Source organism: Cydia pomonella, chromosome 16 (genome assembly GCF_033807575.1).
Source record: "Cydia pomonella isolate Wapato2018A chromosome 16, ilCydPomo1, whole genome shotgun sequence".
NCBI classification, from domain to species: domain Eukaryota; kingdom Metazoa; phylum Arthropoda; class Insecta; order Lepidoptera; family Tortricidae; genus Cydia; species Cydia pomonella.
The window spans coordinates 18,938,410-18,963,462 of record NC_084718.1 but is presented as its reverse complement, the minus strand read 5'-3'; the positions used below and the strand labels follow the sequence as shown (position 1 = coordinate 18,963,462).

Here is a 25,053-nt window from a genome sequence, read left to right as displayed (position 1 = left end):
TCAAAGCTGCTAAATCCGAATGTATGGATATGTTAAATCCGAAATTTGGTCCTCTTTTTCCTCCGCTTAATTTCGCTACGCTATCTGTAATAACTATTGATAATTTAATTTAGTGATGTATTGTCTTATATTACCTAATGTAAGAAGTAACAATTACATGGTTTTTTCAATAAACTATCTGTATATATATTTACCTATGTCTGCAACATGATTGGCGATTTGCCCAAAAATACTTGCAATAGGTATTGGCCTTTTGAGCGCCAAGAACACCTACACACCAAAGTCGTCATGACTAGTCGTGCGCACAGCGCCAAGGACAATTATAGATGTTATGGTGGACGGGACGCTGTTAAAGTAACCTTTACACTTTCAAGTAAAAGTCAGTCGTCAGGCGTGTCAGTGACATTTTTGTTTATGACAAAGCGTTCAAAAGGTTATGGAAATAATTGCCACACGAATATTTGGCAAAATATAAATGTGTGTTGCGCCAACCTTACCTGTGACACTTCGAATGTATCAAACCATCATGTTTCACATACAACAATATTTTTATAGAAAACTCCAAACTCTATTCTTTATATGTCTCTGGATGGAGTTATAAACTTTAAACTTAGGAACCTAAGTACCATACAAACTTTATTTCACGTAATTTCAACTATATAGCCGATATAATTATACTCGTATGTAATTTTAATGAAGAAGATCTAAATAGAAGTCAGAACGTATTTAAGAGCCCGGTAACGGTTTTAGAGCAAAAATGTAAAATTGATAGATTTAGTCGTTGAACTTGTACACCTTTTTTAGGGTTCCGTAGCCAAATGGCATAAAACGGAACCCTTATAGTTTCGCCATGTCCGTCTGTCTTTCTGTCTGTCTGTCTGTCTGTCTGTCTGTCTGTCCAAGGCTTTGCTCCGTGGTCGTTAGTGCTAGAAAGCTGAAATTTGGCATGAATATATAAATCAATAAAGCCGACAACGTCGTACAATAAAATCTAAAAATTTAATTTTTTTTAGGGTACCTCCCCTACACGTAAAGTGGGGGTGAAATATTTTTTTCGCTTCAACCCTGGAGTGTGGAGTATCGTTGGAAAGGTCTTTCAAAACTAATAGGGGTTTTCAAGAAACATTTTTTGATAAAGTGAATATATTCGGAGATAATCGCTCCGAAAGAAAAAAAAAATGTGTCCCCCCCCCCCCTCTAACTTTTGAACCATAGGTCCAAAAAATATGAAAAAAATCGTGGAAGTAGAGCTTAAGAAAGACATTAAATGAAAACTATAGCAGACATGATCAGTTTAGCTGTTTTTGAGTTATCGCAAAAAGTTTTCCCTTCATAGTAAAAAGACTTACTTTAATTAGGTACTGATTATGCAAATTTGCCTATTTGTTTAACTCGGGTGAAAGGTTAACAATTTACTATACTTTAAGCTCCAGTTTAAATAGCTTATTGTGACGGAAGAGTAACTACGGAACCCTACACTGAGCGTGGCCCGACATGCTCTTGGCCGGTTATTTTACTTAATATCTAAATAACAAGTATTGGTTTCTATTAGCACGTCTTCTCATCTTTCCTTTTAATGATGAGGTCGCAAGCGTGCGTCCCCGGTATTATGTGACGAGAAGGGACAGTTTTTAAAAATTTATCAAAAAATTATGCTGGTAAATTATACAAAATGATGAAAAAGAACAGTTTCAGCAAATCTTGTAGATTGTTCAAGTATCAAAATTACGTTGAGATTAAGTCGATTTTCAAAGAAATTGTCACTTGTTTCGAAGTAATTTCTAGAGAAAGTTGATTTCGTCTAACTTTCATTTACACCTCTTCAAATTTATAATAACAAAAATATAGTTTATTAAAGTTGATGAACAGGATATGTGTAATAAAAAAATACAATTTTTAACAGTCCAAACTTTACGAAATTTACAAATAAGATCGACAAAATCAGTGCTTTACGCGCGTTTACCTAAACGTCCATCAAAAAAAAATCATTACTAATAGAGTCAGTTTCCAAAATAATATTTAGGTATTAAAATGAAAGATAACAAGACGTGTCATCGAAATCAGTACTTGGTTTTTCTAATAGTTAACAAATGGTGTACAATTTCATCGACTAAATCTATCAATTTTACATTTTTGCAACTAAAATCGATAACGGCCTCCATGTTGTAGCCAGCCACATGGTAAGGTGGATTGGGGTAACTTCGAAAATTGCAAATCTACTAAAATAGAAACATTTTACAAGCTTTTATGCACCTATGTATGTATATGTAACTATGTACGGGTTCAATCTTGCAAGTTACATTTGACCGACTTCCCAGTTTCCGATGAAGCTGAAAATTTGCATACATATGTAAGCCGGGTGACAATGCAATATTGTGGTACCATCGAGCTGATCTGATGATGAAGACAGGAAGTGACCATAGGAACTTGAGATAAAACAACGCAACCTAATGTGTTTGGGGTTTTTGGAATTGTCTCGATGAGTATTAATTGCCTGTGGAAAGAAAAGTACAGTCAGCGATAAAATCTTGTAACAATAATGAAATTTTTGCCAAAAAATTAACATAAATAAGCAAAATGCCATCGTAAGCGTTGCAGTACCTAGCTTAAGGATGCCAAAGTTTGAAGTATTTCTGGTTTAGTACGAATTATCTATTATCAAAATATCGGAGTGCCGCTTTCAAAGTTATAGCACCTCACCTTATCCCGAGCCCATGTGTGCCCAAACCCTTGACGTGCTCGGGATAAAACTATATAACTCATTAAACGATGATATGAAACAAACACCGAATGATAGGTTGTTTCTTACGAAATTAAAGACGATATTAGTGCAACCAGCTTGCTACAACGTCGAAGATTTTTTCTCCGTCAAGTCATTGGCCGAATCATAATAAGATAAAAAAAATACGAATACGAGTATGTTGCGAATGCAACTTATTATTATATAAAAATCAATGCAGTAGCTAAACGCAGCCGTCGGGCTCGGCTAGTATTCGGAGGCTTTTTAAAAGCACCAATAGGAGCGCTCCACATAATCTGTATCGCGGCCAATTGGAAGCATTTAAATCTAAACCTTTTGTACTGATCAAATCAAATATTGCAAATCACTCTTGCATCATCCTCCATACTATCAACACCTATTTTCTACATTGAACCGTTTTGACAAGAACCCTTGTAAACCAGTACCCCTTTGGAAGATTATACTTCACTTCATTATAAATCGAAGTTTTATTTAAGTCGTCGAGATCCTGACCTGCACGGCGGCTACATATGGTCCTTCGAACCGGATCATGTACTGTTATTAAATATAAACAAGTTGAAACGATACTATGTTATGCAGATTAAGATGTTTAATCTATAATGTAACTACTACGACTTGTAAATGTATTTATTTACCAATAAATCAATATCATTATCATGTTTGTGTGTTATAAAATATGTTTATATTTTATAAATATACTGGTTTTTTTTTTCAGAATGGGTGTAGCGCGTTGCAGCGCGCGGCGGCGGACGGACATGTTGAGGTGGTGCAACTGTTGCTGCAACACGGCGCTGACCCTAACAAACAAGACCTCGTGGTAAGTCTTGTAATAAGCATCCAGCGTGTTGCAGCGCGCAGCGGACATGTTGAGGTGGTGCCACTGTTGCTGCAACACGGCGCCGACCCTAACAAACAAGACCTCGTGGTAAGTCTTGTAATAAGCATCCAGCGTGTTGCAGCGCGCAGCGGACATGTTGGGGTGGTGCCACTGTTACTGCAACACGGCGCCGACCCTAACAAACAAGATCTCGTGGTAAGTCTTGTAATAAGCATCCAGCGTGTTGCAGCGCGCAGCGGACATGTTGAGGTGGTGCAACTGTTGCTGCAACACGGCGCCGACCCTATTGGTTGGTTATTAGGTACATTCAACATATAGGCAATAAGGTCGTGTATACATTTTTTTGGTACTTTGTCCGTATTGATATTTAATACCTTGACTGTACAAGACTTATCTTGTGGTAAGATATGTACCTACACCCTCTACGCTAGGATTAGCGTATTGATATTTAGAATCCTCTAGCGATATCATCTTTTCTCATTTCTCTCTAAATACCCACTGAACATCTATGACAATGATCAATACAAATAAGGGGTCATCCATTAATTACATCACACGAATTTCTAGGTTTTTTAATCCTCCCCCCCTCCTTTTCACACTTGGTCACATTTGGCAAACCCCTCCCCCCTGGTGTGACGTCACATTTTTCGCATTTTTTTTTTCAACAAAATCGGCGAATCGAATTTGTTACTATTAATATTTTATCAAACTATTTTGAACAAAAGAAATATTAGTAATTATATCACAAAACCGACTAGGAAAGAAAATTAATCGTATAAAACGATTATCGTTCTGAAAACTCGTTATTTAACTGTACAGCGAATAATATTTTTTTTAATAATACTGGTGAAGTGAAAATGACGTCACAAAGTTTGTGACTCCCCCCTCCCCCTTGTCACAACATGTCACATTTTCTTGACCCCCTCCCTCCCCTTAAACGTGTGATGTAATTAATGGATGACCTCTAAAGAATATGTACCTATATGAAGCCTTTTATACGCAAAATATCAATTCCACTAACTAGAGTTTTCTCTTTCGGATTCTTTTGAATTAATTTCGCATAAAATGTATTAATTGCCTTTTTCATACTTTTAAATATAAGTATAATACGTTACAGCACGGCAACACCGCGGTCCATGAAGCGGCCTGGAAAGGTTACTCGCGCTGCGTGGCTCTCCTCGCCGCGCGCTGCGAGCTGCGCGCACGCAACGCGGGCGGCTTCGCGCCTTTACACCTCGCCTGTCAGAACGGACACAACCAATCTACCAGAGAACTGTTATTGGCTGGTGCACCACCGGATTTGCAGAACAACGTAAGTTTTTGATCCCTGAACATAAAAATCAAAGAAAATAGCCAAGTGTTCGCACTACATGGATGCCTATATTCATACCGCTACACCTGGCTTTTCAGAATTAGAGAACGGATTTGCAAAACAATGTAAGATTTTTCACCTCCATCTTTGATTCACATCTTATTGTCTGTGAGTCTGTCACACTCCTTAACGTGCGATGGGAACTGCACGCATCGCGCCGCTACACCGTGACCTCGCCTATCAGTAGGTACGGACACAACCAACCTACTAGAGAACTGTTACCGACCGGGGCACCACGGAACTGAAGAACGATGTAATATTTGTTGGCTCCATCTTTAATTCCCCTCTTATTTTCTGCGTGACACTTCTAAAGTGCGATGGGAACTGCGCGCGCGCAACGCGGGCGGCTTCGCACTACTACATCTCGCCTGTCAGAACGGACACAACCAATCTACTAGAGAACTGTTACTGGCTGGTGCATCACTGGTTTTGGAGAACAAATGAAGTATATTTCCTCCTCTTTCGACCATAAATAGAGCTAATAGACAATGGTTCGCGCTGCATATGTGCCGGTAGCTATGCCACCCCCTCTTTTGTGAAAAACCATCTTTAATATTTTATTAACTGCTATGTTTTAAGAATTTTTAGTACGTAGAAGCTATCAGTAAGTTTTTTGTTTTCCAGTATGGCGACACGGCCCTCCATACGGCGGCGCGCTACGGGCACGCGGGCGCCACCCGCATCCTCATCTCCGCGGCGTGCCAGGTCGCGGCGCAGAACAAGAACGGAGACACCGCCCTCCACATCGCCGCCGCCATGGCGCGCCGCAAACTCACGCGCATCCTCCTCGAAGCCGGCTGCGACAAGACACTCAAGAACCATCAGGGCGAAACCGCTAGAGATATCGCCACAAGAAAAGGCTTAGACGAAATCATTGCCATTTTGAACACCCCTGTAGCTAAACAGAAGAAGAAACGAGACAAAAGCAAAGAGAGAACTATAGACGAACCTGACGCTCCAAAGAAAAAAGATGGGAAGAAAAAGAAGAATGTCCACTTCGAAACACCAGCACCAGTCCAGTGGTCTCCATACGGATGCCATTACTATCCGGACCCGAAATACTTCCCGAAGCCCAAGTTAAGCTCGCTCCCCACCGAACCGCTTAGAAAAGGCGAACAGTACTTCTTAGATTTAGCGGGGAATATCAAAAAAGGTCCCATCGGAGCTGGGTATACGTGCTACTGCGCACCGTTCTTTAAACATATGGAAGAGAAGATGAATGAGGACAAGAAGGATTTGAAACGACACATAGACAGGGCTCATGAGAGACTCGATCAGAAAGTAACGGATTTGGAGATGAAGACGCAAGGACAGATATCGGAGTTAACCAGGTTTGTGGCTGCCGAGAGAGCGCTGTGCAAAGAGCGCCATCAGCATTTAGAACACTGGCTAACGAGAGGCGTAATGTTCAGAGCTTCAGAAAGAGTCAGGAAATTAGACTACAGCCCTAAAGGATCCTTAAATATACCTCCCATGAAAAGGACGAGGAGTCTAGAAATCTTGGATCATTCAGAAGAATGGAATAAAGTCAACAAATTGATAAAAAGCTTCAATCAAACAGCTGAGCATTACGAAAGCCATCCCAAAGAGCGACCTGATAAACAGACGTCGAAAAGCACAGAAGTGCTGGACACTAGATCACCACCGACTCCTCGAAGAAAGTATATTCTTAAGAACTCTATGAGCAGTGATCAATTAGATGCTGGTCCAAGTCGCATGTCGAGATTACCTCATACTACTACTTCAGGACCAAGTCCAGATCAGAGCCGCTTACATAATGTCACTGCTGAAATACATGTAAAGGCGAATAAAATATCTTTATCACAATCACCAGTCTCCATGGAGGTCCAAGGATATAACGAGAGATTCACCTCACCTAGTCGACAGTCGAATACTAAATCACCTAGTAGCAGCAGAGACTTTAAAGTCAGCGATTCTGAAGAAAGAAAAAGAGATCAGTCTCCAGGCGTGCCAGCTTGGAAGAGTCAAGTCTTACAAAGAACGGCAGATGATATACGAAAGAGAGTTATGCTTGAAAAGGAAATGTCCCAAGTTGTTATGAGAAACAACGCGAAATCTCTAGACATATCGCAAGACGGATACGTTAAGCTCCATAAACAACCAAGCAACTATCAAGTTCGAGAAGGAAACAGTGTGGAAAGAGAACCAAGAAAATCAGTCCAGGAGTTAGTAGCGCAAGTAGAACAGCAAAGATGCCAGTCTCCTGAAAGAAAGCCCACCGAAGAACCTCTACCCTCAGTCTCTCCAAACCCTGGCATACTCAAAATGCCTCAACAACCACAAAGACCAGCGCCAGTGTTAAAAGAAAAACCGCCTAAATCAAAACGCTTCAGCTTGCATAACCTCATCCCGTTCCCAACTAGAAAGACCTTCCAAACCCCACCGAAAGACAATGGAAACAATTCGGAAAGCAGCGACGAAGAGGACAATCCAATCAGAACCACCAACACACCCGGGCCTATGAAGAACACCAACCTACTCCAAACCCTTCCTCTACCTAACTACGAAACCATGTCCACCAAATCTCAATCCCCCGCCCCGCAAACACAAAACAAACCTTACCCACCAGACTTAAGACCTATGATACCTAAAGACGCCTACTTCCACGAGATACCAAACCGTCAAAACCACCAGCTGCCCTACAGAGAAATGATCGAAAACGGCTTACCTACTCCTCAATACAACTACGATTACAACCAAACAGGTCTACCTCAAACGCAAGTCCAACCTAGAAACAGGAACCCTTTATACCACCACCAAACTGGTGTCTTCGACGCAATGATGCAAGATCACATTATAAGGGAAATGGATAGAATACCTCACTGCTACAGCGAGCATTTGGACCAAAACACTGAAGTTGAAATCGCCAATCAGAATGAGTTTGGGTATTACGACAATCGACCACCATATCCATACAATCCAAAGCCCGTTCCAGATCATAATTTACTCCACAGCCGACTTCAATCTCTAGCTATTAACACGCATTTGACAGAAACGCAATCTCAAACAGACAGGGAGTCCCATAACGACTCAGGGTACAGTACTAAAGTGTACGGGAGCTCGCAGGGTCCGTCACCAAGTTTGTCTGGACATGTCGATGGTTCGGACAATCTTTCTGGACAGCGGATCAATATTGTGCCGAATGGGAAGCCGGTTATGCCGATTGGGAAGCCTGTTATACCCATTGGGGCTTCTAGTTTGGTTTAACCCTTTTATAAAATACACTTTTTTGGTATTTTTCCGTGCTGCCGATAATTATTTATCTATAGACGCAGTTGATTTGATGCACACCGAATGCGTGTGCCTAAACGGGCAGGTGGGAGTTGTAATATGAAAGTCCGTATGAGAAACGGCACACCGTGCACGTGTACTCACACGCAGCCGGTATGCTCTGGCCTGATTTGTTATTTGATTGGATATTTAGTTTCGCAAAAGCTTTGACAAAAGGGAATTTAAAAAGCAAGATTTATACGACCAAAAGCGACCCCACGTCCATTTTTGTCCATGCAATTATAATTTACACGTTTAGACTTGGGTTACTTTGGTTTTATGTACCGTAAAACTACCCAACTATAGTCCAATACTGCAACTATGGTCCACAAGTTCAAAAGGAAATTAAGTATCTATACCAAATGTTCCTTGTGGTTTACTCCTAGTTTTACCTTTCAGTTATAAACATACTTTGCCTTAGAACTACAAAAATATAGTAAAATACACACCTGAACGAGAAAAATTTAGTTTATTTGTGGACCATAGTTGGGAGCTTTGGACTATAGTTGGGTGGTTTTACGGTACGCAAGATGATGGGATAGTATGAAGTTTTATAAATGTACACCTAACAAATGATCACGATTGACTAATAATGGTATTAGACTGGCAATAATGGTATGTTTAAAACGATTACTTACAGACAGGTCAAATTACCTGTCAAAAGGAAATAAAGAGGAATCTAAGTCATAAGATTACTTTGGCTCTCATAAAATACTCACTACGAGTATTTAGTACAATAAAATACTTATTTAAGTAAATTGCCTGTAGAATAATCGAGTACAAATACTTTAATGCCACGTAGATTTAGATATATACTTTAAGCACTCAAAATAATAAATATAACTTTGTATGTATGAATCACAAGCACCCCTATTATTGTAACAGAAAATAATATAAAAATTAAAAAATACATACACGACAATAATAGATCAACAAGTTACAAAAAACCCTTAGACGTATCCACTGACAATATTTTGACGGCTTTCAATGTCCATAAGGGCACCCGTTAGCTAGCGCGGTTGCACGGCGCGGGCGGGTGAACGCCAACTGGCGCAGACGCACGCCCGCAAGGTGCACCCGCACACGCTAGCGGACGTCCGCGTCATATATTAATATCAAGATGGTATGCTATGGTTGTATAAGCTCGGTAAAGTCTTAAGAGGAAACATTACTAGTAGTAATTTTTCCATACAAACGTTATCGACATTTTCCTATCTGGATTTTGGCCCTAGATGAATATTTTTTTAATATGTGTTCTATATGACCATTACCTATAGGGACCGTGCGCGTTGGAGGGTCTGCCATCTTGTGGCCTGAATCGGAACAATAAACATGTACATTAACACGTCACGTGTTTCCTTGTGCATAGTCGGTTCTGCCATCTTGTGGGCTACATCGGAACAATAAACATCACATTTACGCCTCGCGCCAAAAATCTGACGGCTCCTGTGCTGCCTCCTACAGTTCATGCACGCTCCCTATGTCTGTACGCTTTGCTTTTTTTGATATTCGTCTGGCTACTTTAAATTGCGCTAAAAACGGCCAATTAAATGCACCGGAAACAAACGCCTAGCATACAAAATCGGCAACAATAAACGCAAAAATCAAAACGTTCAGACACATAATTTCTTTCTCAATCCGTTCCGAAAATTTCGTTACGATTGGTTAAGTTTTGGAGGAGGAAAATGTCATTAACAAAACCTCCATTTCTGAGATTTTTACATAGGATTCGCAGTTGTCCTTATCGCACTAATTTTAGGAGCAGCCCCTGTACCTAAAACACTCAAATTTGAGAAGGAGCTCAGCTGGTATTTCCTCTTAAGAAGATGGCGTTGCTCGTGTGGAACGTCAGGAATTTAATTTTTGGTTAGAACTAAGTACAAATATAATTATAGATCTTGATGCCATGCGTGACAGATGTGTATGCTTTTTTGAAAATGGTTTGTAAATAGCCTATTTCTATATAAATATGTATAGGTTAAGCCCAATTTGTTTTCATGTAAATTGACATATTTATTTTGTAATTTTGTACTGATTGATTCTAATAAATGCACTTTTGAAGTGTCACAACTAATATGTTATTTTTATTTCCGTTGTATTATTAGGGAATATTACGAGAAACTATACGTAGGGGGCGCCACTACCACAATCCATCACAATCTGAGAGTCTACCGCGAAACAAGAAAATCGAAATTTCGTTATCTAACCTCTCTGTCACTCTTGCATATATTGCGTGTGTGTAGTTATTTGTAAATTCTATGTCACTAACCCCAATTTATTTTTAAGATTCTCTGTACTGTACTAACACTATATGGATCTTCCTAGATTCGATACAAATAAATAATTGAAAATGAATTGAAAATATTCGAGCGATGAAGAGGTAGATAATTAAATTTCGAGTTTCCCCGCCCTTTGTGAACAAACCGCTTTGATGCATCAATGTCATATTTCATTATCTGTGAAAACTTGTCAAAAACAATTTAAGACACAGTATGTATAAGTTACTCTATGGTTTACGAAAGGTGCTAGTGCTGCACTCTGGCGGCAGAACATTGCAGTAATACTTACACTTAAAACAATACCTATTTATGAACAAACTATTTACAATACACTCTAAGACGATATCTGTCTTTTTTTTTATACTACGTCGGTGGCAAACAAGCATACGGCCCGCCTGATGGTAAGCAGTCTCCGTAGCCTATGTACGCCTGCAACTCCAGAGTTACATGCGCGTTGCCGACCCTAAACCCGCCCCCCCTCGTTGAGCTCTGGCAACCTTACTCACCGGCAGGAACACAACACTATGAGTAGGGTCTAGTGTTATTTGGCTCCGGTTTTCTGTAAGGTGGAGGTACTTCCCCAGTTGGTCTCTGCTCTAGATCTGGAATGACATCCACTGGCTGTGCCCTACCACACAAAGCGAGATGAAATTCACAATGCCCATACCTCTCTTAAAACCTCTTCTTTGAGTTGAGTCTCCCCAACTCACATCTATAAAAATAATTCACCGCCACAATAGCCCCCGATGTATTTATTTATGGCATCTCTACCAGTCAACCTTTAGGCCAAACAGAAACTTCCAATTGGTGCGGAAAAAAAATCAGTACAGAGAGATAAAAGTGCCTATTTAAACACTACTATTATCAATAATCGTGCTTAAATACATAGTATTATAATACATACATATATATATATTTGAAATATTGTATCCATTTAAATTCGTCATAGTATCTAACATCCTCGGTGTACGTCCGAAAAGTATTTTACAGTACATATGGGGCTACTTTATAGCACTAGTGCGAGAAGTAGCATATTACGTTACTGTGTCGAACATTTAAAGGGCCATATGTACTGTAAAACGTTGTACGATACATGTGCGAATAGGTAATTCGCAACTCGTGTCGATTTAAAACACTCCCTTCGGTCGTGATAATTTATCGCCACTCGTTTCGCAGTTCCTATTTTTCGCACTTGTATCGTAATGTACTATACGATTTCATATGTACCTCCCCATCATCTTGACTTACAATCTCACAAAAAGTATCTAACATCCTTGGTGTACGTCCGAAAAGTATTTACGATTTCATATGTACCTCCCCATCATCTTGACTTACAATCTCACAAAAAGGTCCGTTGTTCGGATTTCGTGTCCATATATTATGTTATATTTAGTTATGGGCGTTACTGACTGATAAAATAAATACATATCACTTTTTAAACAATATTTATTAACAAATTATTTACAATATTTACACTCTAAGCACATGCCTCTGTCCCCAATTCACATGCCTATAAAAATCTTTTACACCAGTATGATACATCGGTACCCCAGTCAACACAGACGATTTAGCACCCGATATCTTCACCGCCACAAAATCCCCCGATTTAATATTCACCTTCCCACCATCTTGGCTTACAATCTCACATTGATCAAAAACAACTTTCATGTAGAACTCATTTCTTCCAAGCAACTGTCCTGTTTTGGTGGTTCCCTCTATGAGGACTAGGTGCGTGTTCCCGATCTCTGATTGGTTGAGAGCCTGGCTCTTGGTTCGGTAGAGGTGTATCATTCGGTTGTGGCGGAGTTTCTTGACGGAGTCGGGAACGTCGTCTTTATAGCGGCGGTGGGCAGCGGTTTTCTGAAAAAAGATTTAAGAGGAGTTCCTAGTTGCAATTTCTCCATACAAACGCTCTCGACTGTTTCCTCCCTGGATTTTTAACCTAGAGCAATGATTTTTTTCAAATAATATCAAGAGATCAAGAGAACCAGCTTTAAACCAAGATTAAAACAGAAAGCCAATTACAGGAACTCACAAGTAATTACAAGTATTTAAAAAAAAATGCTAACACACGCACACACATGCGTACAAAGAGAGAAATATAAAAACACATTTGAAAATGAAAATAGAAGCCTTACAAATAGACCCTAGGTTCCGAAAACAGTATAATCTGGAACGCGGCGAGAGATTCGAAAGGAAAGTACTAAGCAGTCCATAATCCTGGTTCCCCGCGATACAGGTGTATCCTAGTGCGGGGGCCCTGGTAAATATGTCTGTAATACTTATTAGAAAATAAACTATTATATTCTATTCTATTCTATAATATAAAGACTTGAGAATAGCGAGGTAGTCAAAATAGTACAATCGCGATATAATATCTCGTATATATAAAATCTCGTACCTTACTTAGGCAACTTAGCAAGCTTCGTTGCCTAATTTTTCTATGAGTCATTTAAAATAATACTTTGTTACTATAAAACTTTAGTTATTTGTGTCCCAAGGAAAGAAAAGTAGGAAATTGCGTGCCACGTGTAGAATTGTCACCTGAGCCGACGGCGAGGGTGGCAAACATGCGGGATGGAATGTCCTACGTTTCCTCCCGTGGTGCGCATACTATTTTTCTGCTCGACGGAGGCGGAAAGCGGCAACTTCGCTTAGCGCAGCGGGAGCAAAGTTGACGCTTTCCGCGTAATAATATTTATTTCGAAACGGTTTAGTCAACTATAATGAAATAAACCAATCACAGCTCGCCGCGGTCAAGAGGACGAAACAAAACGATAGCTCAAATTAATTATTTATTTTAGGTTGTATAGTAGAAAGCATTGCTTCATAAGTCATAAACGCACATGTGACACCCTTTATATAGCAACATCCATAGACTACTAAAACCGCTTACCATTGCTTGTTAGTCTCCATAAGCTACGGTGGCCAAAATCGTGAAAAAACTGTCTAAAAATTGAATTTAGGAAGGAGCAAGTACCAGGGCCTCATGAGTTACGAGAAGGTGTCGCTGAGCACCCCGCCGGGTCCCGGCGGCCGGGGCGCGTACGAGTATGAAGGTATCGCGGCTGCTCGCGTATCTTAAACAGCTGTATACTTTTGGCTTGTTTACCTGTATGATTTTATTAGTTTAAAGTATTATTTTTATTGACTCGTAGAAAAAGTATTGTACACAATATAGATATAATCAAGCTTTTCAATCTCGTACCTCACTTTGGCAACTCAGCAAGCTTCGTTGCCAAAACACGGTACTCGACTGAAAAGCTCTCTATTATATCACGATTGTATAAAATACTATTTCAGTTGACTACGGCGTATCGAAATGAATCTTATAGTTGAGTGGGAGCCCATGCATGAAAAGTTTGGTATACGAAATCATAATTCAACCATTACAGTCGACGACAAAAATACAATTTTACTTACCTCTCTCATGCTGTACGGAAACAGGAAGGCAATATTATAATCGACCTGCTGCATCAGCGTCATGGTTTCTTCGAATTCCTCATCAGTTTCGCCACAGAACCCACAGATCATGTCGGTGGATAGACCCACTGGAATATTACAGAAATATATAAACCATATGAACTAAATGTGAATTAACTCATCTGGATTTTCTCTATTTACAAGCTTTTATTTAAATTGCCCTTTTAGTATACAAACTTATGTTATTTTCAAATCTTGAGGTGAAAATTTGCGTAAGTACATATTTAAGTCGAATGACAATGCAATATTATGGTACCATCGAGCTGATCTGATGATGGAGACGGGAGCTGGCCATAGGAACTCTGTGATGAAACAACGCAACCTAATTGTGTTTCGGGTTTTTAGAATTGTCTTCAGTATTAGTTGCCTGTGGTAAGAAAAGTACAGTCAGCCATAAAAGTTTATACCAAAAATGACATTTTTACCAAAAACTTTACTCATTTCAGGAAAATATGTTTTTATATGATTCATAAATAAATTAAGATGTATATTAGCCAGTAGTGAATAGTTCTAATTAATACAAACCGCTCGCCGGAAACACGATTTGTTAAATCTTAAAAACGAAGTACTTAAACGCCAAGTTACCTCCTGGGATGGTATTTTTGACGTGATCAACAAGTTGCAAGTAGGCTTCCCTCGTGTACCCTCGCCGCATCCTTTCAAGAACGCTAGTGGAGCCCGACTGCGCCGGCAAATGAAGCAGCTTGCAGATGTTCGGGCGCTCGTTGATCACTTGCAACACCTGCAAATTTTGACGCAAGTAAATATGGATCAAATAACACTATTTTTAACACATAATTTTTCTAACGTTTTCTATATTTTATTTGCTCACTTAGGGAACTTAAATAAATAAATATTATAGGACATTATTACACAAATTGACTAACTCCTACAGTAAGCTCAACAAGGCTTGTGTTGAGGGTACTTAGACAACGATATAGATAATATATAAATACTTAAATACATAGAAAACACCCATGACTCAGAAACAAATATCCATGCTCATCACACGAATAAATGCCCTTACCAGGATTTGAACCCGGGACCATCGGCTTCATAGGCAGGGTCACTACCCACTAGGCTAGACCGGTCGTCAAGTGGGAACTTGAAATCCTTGAATCCGCTCGCCAACCTAATCCTAAGATATGGCACAGGAATTCGTTTTTTTACGAAAGCGACAGTACTTAGGGGGCGTCCATTAATCGCGTCATACGTTTTTGGCTTGTTTTAGACCCCCCCCCCCCCTCCCCCATAGTGATCTATGGTGATATTTTCAGGACCCCCCCCCCCCCCCATCCAATATGACGTGTATTTTTTTCGATAACTAAAGAACAGTTTTCTAACAAATGAACGCACGTGAAGGATAAAAATCAAACTAAATGTATACATATCTTCGTATTTTAATTATTATACTTAATCTTAATAGACTCGAATCAGTCAAAATAAAAATTTAATTTTCTCCCCACAAATTTGTGAGATTTGGCAGCCTGGCGACACGCGCGCCCCGCCCGCTCAAATGAGCACAGGATTGCCAACCGCGAAGCAAATATCCGCGCGCGAATTTTAAAAACTCTGATTTTGACAGTTTGGTTAGTTGAAGGGCGGAAAACTATTATTTTTATTTTATTGACTATAATACAGTATAGCACAGATGAAAAAAAAAATACACGTGATACGTGTCCATACCCCCCCGTCCCCTGTGGTGATCATTGGTGATTTTTTGCTGACCCCCTCCCCCCCCTATACAATATGACGCGATTAATGGACGCCCCCTTACCTTCCGAACCCAACCTTCATTATTGGGACCTTTTTTCCACATTGAGCCTTATTGGGACTAGTCTGGTTTCTTCACGATGTTTTCCTTCTTTTTTTTTTAATAAATATCAAATGAGATTTCGTACCTATACAAAATTCAAGAAACTAATGAGTTTCTTGAAATTTCCACCAATTTTCGTACCAATGGATACGAGCCGGGGTTCAAACCCGCGACCGTCGGTTTGAAAATCGCACACACACATGATAGGCTGATAAGGTTTAATTTATTTACCATCAACTTCATGTACCTACAAACGCTCTTACCTCGTCGGGAAAATCTTTGGGATGCGCGGCGGTGAATCTCACACGCACGTCTGGCACGGCGGCCGACACTTGGTCCAGCAGGTCTGCGAACCGCAACCCGCCCTTCTTTGGTTTGTACACCGTTTTGAACCCTGGACATGCAGTAAATAAATAAATAATAAATAAATATTATAGTACATTATTACACAAATTGACTAAGTCCCACAGTAAGCTCAATAAGGCTTGTGTTGAGGGTACTTAGACAACGATATATATAATATATAAATATTTATAAATACTTAAATACATAGAAAACACCCATGACTCATAAATAATAATTCAAATTCCTTCCACGAAGCTCCGGCTGTGGAATGAGCTCGTAGCCAAGATTTTCTTAAAGGGCTACATTATTAGGTTCAAGAAAACAGGAGTGTACCTATTTAGACTGCAATGTACTTTTTTTTAACTGTGGTTCTTTGTACCCTAGCTGAAGAAACAGAATAACAACAAGGAATAGTTCATCCACTCATATATTACACGGTGTTTTTTTTAATTCAGTTAACTTCGGGGTATGGCCTAAGTACAGTCAACCAATTTGATTCCTAGGCCACTATAGAACCATGTCATAATGACTTCTACGACAGTGCTTATTGAGTGATGCATGTCATGTATAGAGTAGTTAAAGCGACAAGGTTCTATAGTGGCCTAGGATTCAAATTGGTTGACTGTACATTTAAGGAAATGAATGGCATGGTTGGAATTTTTTGTAAAAAGTAATTTGTTGATGTAACACGCACATTATATTTAAATCCACCAAACAATTGAAAACTATGACATATCAATGGCACTTAGAATATCGATCGTCCGAGATAGTATTTGCGGTTAGTAGCAAACGTATAAACTCGTACTAAACACTAATCAATATGTATACAGGCCCTAAGGCAAGTGTACACGCGTAGGGGCCTACTCAGATAAAAATAAGTCATAGATTATTTCCAAAATGGAGTTAGTTAGAATACCGGTTTCTTTGAGAAAGTTACTTAATTTAAGCTCAGGAATGCAGCCTTGAAATTAACTTTAAAAAAAACCGTGTATTTTACCAAGCAATATCTCCTGAGCACTGGAGGTGTCTAGTATCTGTTGGGGACTTGACCTTGTTATTCTCTGTTGAGCCAAGAACAAGTAAACATGTTCCTTACTAACCTATCTATGTCTCCAGTTTATATCTCCCGAAAACCTACCACACTTTTGTTGATCTATTTCCTCTATCGCTCGAATATGCAAGAGTGGTTGAGAAGCATATAACGAAATTGCGATTTTCGCGGTAGGCCCTCAGTTATTCTCTCTTTGTCTCTATACCATCTCGCTTGTCTTTGTAAAAAGCCTCACCTTTCGCTAACTGCGTGTCTAGCCTCTCCTTATCCTCCGGATTTTCCCGCTGGTCTCTATAGCTGTTCACATTCTGTCCCAGCAACGTGATCTCCTTAACACCGCGGTCTGCGAGTGACCGTGCCTCGTCCACTATGGAACGTAGCGGACGGGAACGTTCTCGGCCGCGGGTGAACGGCACTATGCAGTATGTACACATGTTATCGCAGCCGCGCATTATGGAGCTGAAAATAGATTAACAAAAAATAAAACCCACTTCAAATATTACCAAAAGCGTCATACATGTACCTATAACATTTGAAGAGTTCCCTCGATTTCTCCAAGATCCCATCATCAGACCCCGACTTGGTGCCAACGGGACGATCTCGGGGTTATACCCGTTCGATAAAAAAAAAAATTGAAAATTGGTTCACGATTCTCGGAGATATCGAGTAACATACATACTCCTTTTTTAAAGTCGGTTAAAAATAGTTTACACATAATACACAAAATATAAGTCTAAATTAAAATACAAGATATCAATAACTATATACACCAGCGAAAAAATTACGTTAAAACCACTGACGGTTTTTTTTTTAATGCTTTAGATACAGAAAATTCAGTCTAACAATCTTTCTTCTTCTCATCCAGTTACCCTCTGCCGGGATGTACGGCTCATATTCTTCCACTGACTCCGGTCCTGGGCAGTTTGGGTAACCTCCCACCCCATCCCCAATACACCCAGCTGTTGCTCCAAAGAACGGCGCCAAGTAAATTTAAGGCGACCATGTTTCTGTTTCCCGGGCATCTACCAGGCCATTTTGGATAGGTGGGTGTCAGGTTTCCTAAGGATATACCCAATACAATGCCATAAGTGAGCATTTGTGATCAATCAAACAATGATATTGATGATGATGTAATCCTATTATCCCTCATTAGGGACATAGGGCTCGTAGAAGAATTTTCCATTTGGCGCGATTCTGGGTGGCTACTTCCAACTCTTTCCAGCCGTGTCTAGTTGAGCCAGCCTCCTTCTCAACTGATCGCCTCCATGTGGTACGAGGCCACGACCGTCTACTGCCAGTCAATCAAACAATAAGTTTTGTAAATGATCGGGAACATTAATTTGTGTAACCTGAACATGTATCAAGTTGATTCTGAGGATTATCCACTACAACAGTGATATTAAGCTACTCTGCGTCGTTTTTTTATACTACGTCGATGGCAAACAAGCATACGGCCCCCCTGATGGTAAGCAGTCTCCGTAGCCTATGTACGCCTGCAACTCCAGAGTTATATGCGCGTTGCCGACCCTAACCCCGCCCCCTCTCGTTGAGCTCTGGCAACCTTACTCACCGACAGGAACACAACACTATGAGTAAAACTAACACTACTACTAAGTTTTAAAACAAAGGGACTCACATGAAAGCAGACACACTATCCTGGTTGAGTCTCACTGGCATCACATCAGCATAAGTCTCATCCAAGGACAGCAGCACATTGACAGCAGTTTGGCCGCTTTCCGTCAGGGCTAGCAGCCGGGGCAGATCCCGGTAGCTATCTGGACCGGCCACTGAAAAATTTTATTGTGATAAAGTATATTCAACCTTTCGTATGAAAAAAATCTAAAATTCAAATTGGTGGTCAAATATTGTGGGTCCAAACCTCGTTTGTGCACTATAGGACAGGAAAATTTGTTCTGAAGTACTTCACAAAAAGTTGTCTATTGTAAATTGGACAATCAAAACTATCATTTTAGTACCTATATGGGATATAAAAACAGAGTTTAAACATGTAGAAGTTACCAGAGTAAATAAGAGTAAAAGCTGTGTGTGGTTGATATGAAAAAAGTTGTGTCGGGTTGATACTGAACTTATTCCCAAAATTAAATAGAGTAGTTTTTGTAAAAAAATAGGAAATTTTAATAATTCTTTGCCACAGCAGCTATCAAAACGAAAACTAAATTTCTTACCAACATCGACAGCTTTTTCTTTTTCAATAAGTTTGGTCTTCAGCCGTTCTGCCATACAACCGAGCAAACCAATTTTAACCGGCCTTTCCTTGTTCTTCTGCGCCCGACGTCTTTTGAACCCCCTCAAGTGATCCAAACGGTGCCATATCTTACTCTCAGCCCCTTCTCTGATCGCACACGTCATTACCAGGAATATATCTGCTTCCTCCTCAACTTCCGTCTTCTCGAAACCCTCTTTCTTTAAAATAGACCAAACAATTTCCGTATCATTCAAGTTCATTTGACACCCGTACACATCAAAATATACTTTGCGATTTGAAGCAAATGTTACATTTTCTGGTAAATATGGAATATGAGGCCTATCTACAAGAACGGGCTCAGAGTCTCCAATTATAAATTCCTTTAGGCCAGGCCCCTGTTTTATTTTATCACGTCTTAAAGTTAGTCGAGTCCCGTCTGATAAACATCGACAATTTCTGGATATATATTTACTGGATAGATTCAGCAAGCGCTGAGTACGGCGTAGTAAAGACATTTTTGGATATTTTTATTATTTTTACATACTATTTTTCTCTTAAGTCTATAAATTAGAGGAATTTCTATCACGTAACCTAAAATTTTGCTGATTTGTTGACAAATTGTTGTCAAAATGACTTAATTGAGTCGTATTTTTCTAATGGCACGATTATGAATGGTTCTAGCCCAAAATGCTTTCTACACACGATGCGTCATAGAAGGTCATTTCAAGGTGTTGGCTAACCTGATTTTTTCCTGTTTTGATCGTCTTTTTCTGTTCACCTCTAATTTTTGTCTATGAAAATATAAAATGGCTGAATGCCCGAGCTGTCAAACAGGACATTTCTAATTTAATATTTTTAATTGATTACAAGGAAAAGGAAAGAAATTGTATCTGCACGAGTACCAAGGTGAAATCAGCAATGAGCGGTCGTTACGACTACAGCAAAGGTATTCGAATGATATAGCGTTTTAAGAAATTAACGACGCTCGATAAGTTAGACGTAGGCTCAATTAAGTATTTTTATTTATCGTGGCCAGTGTTGCATTGGCAGGGTCGTCTCGATCCACGCGTGATGATTCTAGGCAGGAGAGGCGGCGGGAGCGCGACAGATCGCGGTCGCCGCGTTCGAGGTCCCCCAGGCGTCGTTCTCCAGAAGTCAGTCGCTACTCTAAGGAACGGTCGAGGGAACCAGACACTAGTCGTGAGAGTGAGTACTGAGTTCATTCGTTTTCTTTAATTTAAAGCCCGATTCACTAGCTTATTTTGTAGCTGTAAAGTCATAGACCAACATTTTCATTAATCTCTGATATTTGTGCCTCTATGGCCTAAACCTTTAGTGACCATATATCCTTTAGTTACATACCAAGTAATAAATGAATTAATAAATATTATAGGACATTATTACACAAATTGACTAAGTCCCACAGTAAGCTCAATAAGGCTTGTGTTGTAGGTACCTAGACAACGATATATATAATATATAGTTACAAATACTTAAATACATAGATACCCATGTCTCAGAAACAAATATCCATGTTTATCACACAAATATATGCTCTTACTAGGATTTGAACCCGGGACCATCAGCTTCATAGGCAGGGTCACTACCCACTAGGCCAGACCGGTCGTCAAAATGTAAAATGTATTTGCATACATATACAAGAAGCCAGTAAATTATTTATAAAGTTTCCATTGTTAGTAAATGTTCACATTTCATAATAACAACCTCATTTTAATATTTCTAGGAGATACAGCTTCAAAGCCCAACAAAATCCCTAAACACACAGAATGGGATGAGTCCAGTGATGAAGAAGTCCCTGCCCCACCTCCTCCTCCTAGAATCAGCAAGATCAGCATTGGCTTTGCAAAGCCTGCTGCACCCATCAAGATGAGCTTAGGTGCCAAGTCTAGTATGCAGGCTTCGAAGCCAACTATTGCATCTGTGTTCAATGCTGATGATGATGATGATGAGCCTGAGGAGATGCCAGCGGAAGCTAGGATGAGGATGAGGAATATTGGAAGGTAAGTTCTTGTTATATTCATACTTTTCACTTGGTAAACTTTAAATTTTGTTATAATATTTATTTTGAATATAATTGATATACTTTGCTTCTAAAAATATTAATTTGAATATAGATCAATTACCAAAAGACCATTAACTTCAGGATTTTAATACACTTTTACTGACAAGTGACAAATAAGAAATGGCACTTTGACATACATATGAAATACTGCAGGGCTAAGATGGACGGCTATCATTTGTCACCATACCTGTCATGTTCTAACAAATATGTAAGTGCGAAAGTGACGCATGATATGACAAGTGACAAAAACACGACCATGATACCGCTGCTGCTGCATTACATAACAAGTCATGGCTAATGAAAGTACAATAGACATGTGTAAGTAATGCGCGTAACATCACAAATGAGATATCACTCAAACGCGTAATATTGCATTACGCATCACTCCGAGAAACCAAGCATTACTTCAAACATCACTCGAGCACATGACTGGCCGAAGCGCGCGTAAACTCGTAAAACATCAATATAGATTGACGCGCCGGTAGTCGGTACGAAAGGTCCGTTCAAGTACAATCCGCGTAATGTATAATGAGCAATGAGACGTGATGGTGCGATGTGTGATGTTTGTTTGCCATGCTATCATTACTTTGCTATCCCGCTCGCACCCGCACTCACTGCTCGCTAGCTCTCATTCCGCAATGCTTTCGGAACACTTCGGATCGGTCCGCTCGGCCGGTCGGTAGCAGTCGCATTTGAGTTATTGCAAATTTCATTAAATTGATACGATAACGGATTTTTGCACCTGCAATCGATTTAAAACTGTAATGTGTTACCATGGAGCTTACAATGTTTTTAGTATTTTACCTATAAAGATGCGGCTAAATGATAATTCGCTTGCGAGTTTGAATTTGACGAACAAAAACGTATTTACTGTTTATTATTGTTGTGAAATGTTTGGTTTGGTTGACTTTCGCGGCAAACTAAATTAAGCACGAGTGAAGTTACTTATTTATCTTTAATTTAATAGTGAGCTAGTGTTTACAGTACATTCTCGTATCAGTATCATATCATAATTTTATTGATATACCCAAATAAAAATACTACCTAGTGACTCTCGATGGCGTTATCTCTTTAATTAACTGATATTTTCTTTTATTTTTTATCTATGATGCATATTTTACGACTATAAAAATAAAAACATTAACAAAAACGATCTATCACATGGCGGTGACAAAACGCAATGCGTAATAGATCGACGCGCCGATATGATACGCCCTAACACTCGCTGCGTAATGTAGTTGGTACTGTGATGAGTGTGACGTTGCCATCACGCGCGCGCCCGCGCGATGTATTCGTTCGGGTAAATGTTTCGTTTCGAGTGATAAGTGATGTGATATCTCAGTGTAACATTACGTTTTCGAAAAAGTGATGTGATATAGCATTACTTTTTGAAGCACTGTTTCGCGCATGTCTAAAGTACAACATTAAAAAGAAGCAATGTTGTTTATTTTCTGATACTAAATATTATCAATTTTTTTTAGATGTATTCCATTAAGGCGTGTCTTGATATCGTGCGGCGGCCGCGTGAGCATTTGTTGACCGCGGAAAATCTGTATTTTGGTTCGCAAGTCATTTTTGGCACCACCTTGAACTATAGCGCGGCAAGCGATCCGATGTTCAACCAGTTTACAGGCAGCCCCATTGCTGCAGTAATTTCATTCAATGATGCATGCATTCTTAATGATTTGTTGTGACATCACTACATTTGCTGTTCCATAGAAACTGTTTAGAGCCGTATAATTTAATTAGACTTTTCATTATCCATGTCTACGGCCGCGCGAGCCAACTGAAATATATACAAACCCGTCCCAACTGCGCGAACAAAACACTGAACGCTCCTTTGCCGCGCGACCAAAAACTGATAATAAATAGGCGCGTCCATACAGAGCGAGCATACGCGCGAGGCAATTTCCTCACGCACGAACCATAATGGTTCGTCGCGCGGCACGTGGTCGAGCGCCAATGATCGAGCTGGCGCGCGACAGCCCGGAGTCATACCGCGCGACCCAATGTTCGATAGTTTGCCGCGCGATATCGAGACGCGGTTTAATATTGCTTGTTAGAAAGTAGTAAAACTTACTAAAAATCCATCCGCATTACAGAGAAACCCCAACATCAGCCGGCCCAAATTCCTTCGGCAAAACCAAGCAGGGCTTCTGCGACGCCAAGAAGCTGTTTGAAAAGAACCTAAAGCAACAACTAGATGAAACAAACGAAAAGCCAGTCTTACCCAAGTTCCCACAGACCATCTATAAGATAAAACCTACATGAGAAGTGTTGTCTGTTTAAAGACTGGGCTTTGTGAATTATAATGATAGTTTTCTGTCAAAATGTGTTGGCCACTGTTACTCTTGAAAAGATTTTAAAACAAAAAATATTACTTAAAATTAAAACCTTTAAATTTTTTAGAAATATTTTCGGAACTAAAATAGCAACTTGCTTGGTTCCGCCATTTTGTGAAAGGAGAATGGGCAATTTGTCCCATGGATGTATACTGTTGAGACATATCTCATTTGAAAGGGTTTACTCTTAGCATTATTTTATTGTATGACACCAACTTTGGATAACGTGCAGGGACTGAGCAATTAAAAAAAAAGAGTGGCGAATATAAACTGTTGTTTTACAAAGTACTTGTTATGTAGCCGGTTGTTAGGTGTTTTGTATGAAAGAATATGAGAAATTCTAGATTTCTGTTTACCACTACTTACGTTTAAGTACGTACAGGGCTGGAATTAGTTGATATAACATATGCTTGAATTAAAAATACTGCTATTAAACACTGAAACTTGCTTGTATACTCAAGCCATATATATCATTTAAAAGACATTTTTATAAGGTATTTTAATATATATATACTTGCACTCAAATGCTTGCAGGGGCGGTAATAAAACGAGTTTTTTCGTTAATTAATTGTGGTAAATGCCGCTTTGTTTGTTCTACCTGGCACTAGATGGAGCCTTGGTAGCAGTTTGGGTAATTTTTACTATTGGTATATACAATTGAGTCATATCCTATTTGGAAGGTCTTCAATTAAGCATTAATTACTTATATGACACCAAAGACCGAAAGTGTCCAGGGAAGATGATATTAATAATTTTGATCATGCGCTGCGGCGTAAACTGGAACTAAAAAATGTCATTCATATAGAATTACTTTTGTAACCATTTACATCACTTTGCATGCCTGAAATATAATGAAAAAGTAATTTATATATTTTTTTAAATTATTACCGCTCAATAAATGGCACTAAACTACTTAATTATGATTTTTCAAATCCTCTCTAGTACTGACATCTTGCGTGCAATAGGAGAACCGAATGAGCGGCAAATGCTGGATCCGTATAGTCGCTTATAAACGCTAAAAATGTCACCGAAGAATAAGTTTGTTTAATTCGGAACTTTGACAATAAAACGAGTGGTTACCTTGAACTAGTAAGTTTCGTCTATTTATCTCTCTTGCTCTTACATATTCGAGTGATAAAGGTAGAAAAAGCATTTCATTTTTTAAAGTTCGCGTTATGTCCCGCTA

At 39.4% G+C, this 25,053-nt stretch overlaps 3 protein-coding genes across 5 annotated transcripts in view; 2 read left to right on the top strand and 1 right to left on the bottom strand.

The window, feature by feature from the left end:
- Nucleotides 1-10,336, top strand: part of LOC133526386 (ankyrin repeat domain-containing protein 6) — a 261,125-nt gene extending 250,789 nt beyond the window's left edge. For 2 of the 3 annotated variants that reach the window (XM_061862994.1, XM_061862996.1), the window contains 3 exons: nt 3,477-3,686; nt 4,717-4,911; nt 5,596-10,336. In XM_061862994.1, coding sequence (XP_061718978.1) covers nt 3,477-3,686; nt 4,717-4,911; nt 5,596-8,199 — 3,009 coding nt within the window. In that variant the 3' untranslated portion in view covers nt 8,200-10,336. The remainder of the gene's footprint in view (nt 1-3,476; nt 3,687-4,716; nt 4,912-5,595) is intronic. The other variant, XM_061862997.1, reaches the window with a different exon arrangement.
- A 1,633-nt stretch (nt 10,337-11,969) lies between these two features.
- On the bottom strand, nt 11,970-20,100 carry LOC133526389 (CDK5RAP1-like protein). Its single transcript, XM_061863000.1, has 7 exons — nt 19,423-20,100; nt 18,873-19,023; nt 17,472-17,695; nt 16,104-16,234; nt 14,610-14,766; nt 13,965-14,092; nt 11,970-12,401 (listed from the first exon to the last, which is right to left on the bottom strand). The coding sequence occupies exons 1-7, from the start codon at nt 19,955-19,957 to the stop codon at nt 12,012-12,014; spliced, it is 1,716 nt and encodes a 571-aa protein (XP_061718984.1). The 5' UTR covers nt 19,958-20,100; the 3' UTR covers nt 11,970-12,011.
- Nucleotides 20,101-20,237: 137 nt separating this feature from the next.
- On the top strand, nt 20,238-24,622 carry LOC133526421 (PEST proteolytic signal-containing nuclear protein-like). Its single transcript, XM_061863049.1, has 4 exons — nt 20,238-20,388; nt 20,493-20,648; nt 21,187-21,463; nt 23,628-24,622. Exons 1-4 carry the CDS (start codon nt 20,361-20,363, stop codon nt 23,794-23,796), a joined length of 630 nt encoding a protein of 209 aa, XP_061719033.1. The 5' UTR covers nt 20,238-20,360; the 3' UTR covers nt 23,797-24,622.
- The last annotated feature ends 431 nt before the right edge of the window (nt 24,623-25,053 follow it).

Excerpts from the sequence above, each read along its gene's own strand:
- LOC133526389 (XM_061863000.1), bottom strand. The coding sequence starts at position 19,957 with ATGTCTTTACTACGCCGTACTCAGCGCTTGCTGAATCTATCCAGTAAA. Across the intron at positions 16,235-17,471 it reads AGACACGCAGTTAGCGAAAG|GGTTCAAAACGGTGTACAAA; the intron begins GTGAGGCTTTTT and ends CTGCATGTCCAG. Across the intron at positions 12,402-13,964 it reads TTCCGTACAGCATGAGAGAG|AAAACCGCTGCCCACCGCCG; the intron begins GTAAGTAAAATT and ends ATCTTTTTTCAG.
- LOC133526421 (XM_061863049.1), top strand. The coding sequence starts at position 20,361 with ATGAGCGGTCGTTACGACTACAGCAAAG. Across the intron at positions 20,649-21,186 it reads ACCAGACACTAGTCGTGAGA|GAGATACAGCTTCAAAGCCC; the intron begins GTGAGTACTGAG and ends TAATATTTCTAG. Across the intron at positions 21,464-23,627 it reads AGGATGAGGAATATTGGAAG|AGAAACCCCAACATCAGCCG; the intron begins GTAAGTTCTTGT and ends TCCGCATTACAG.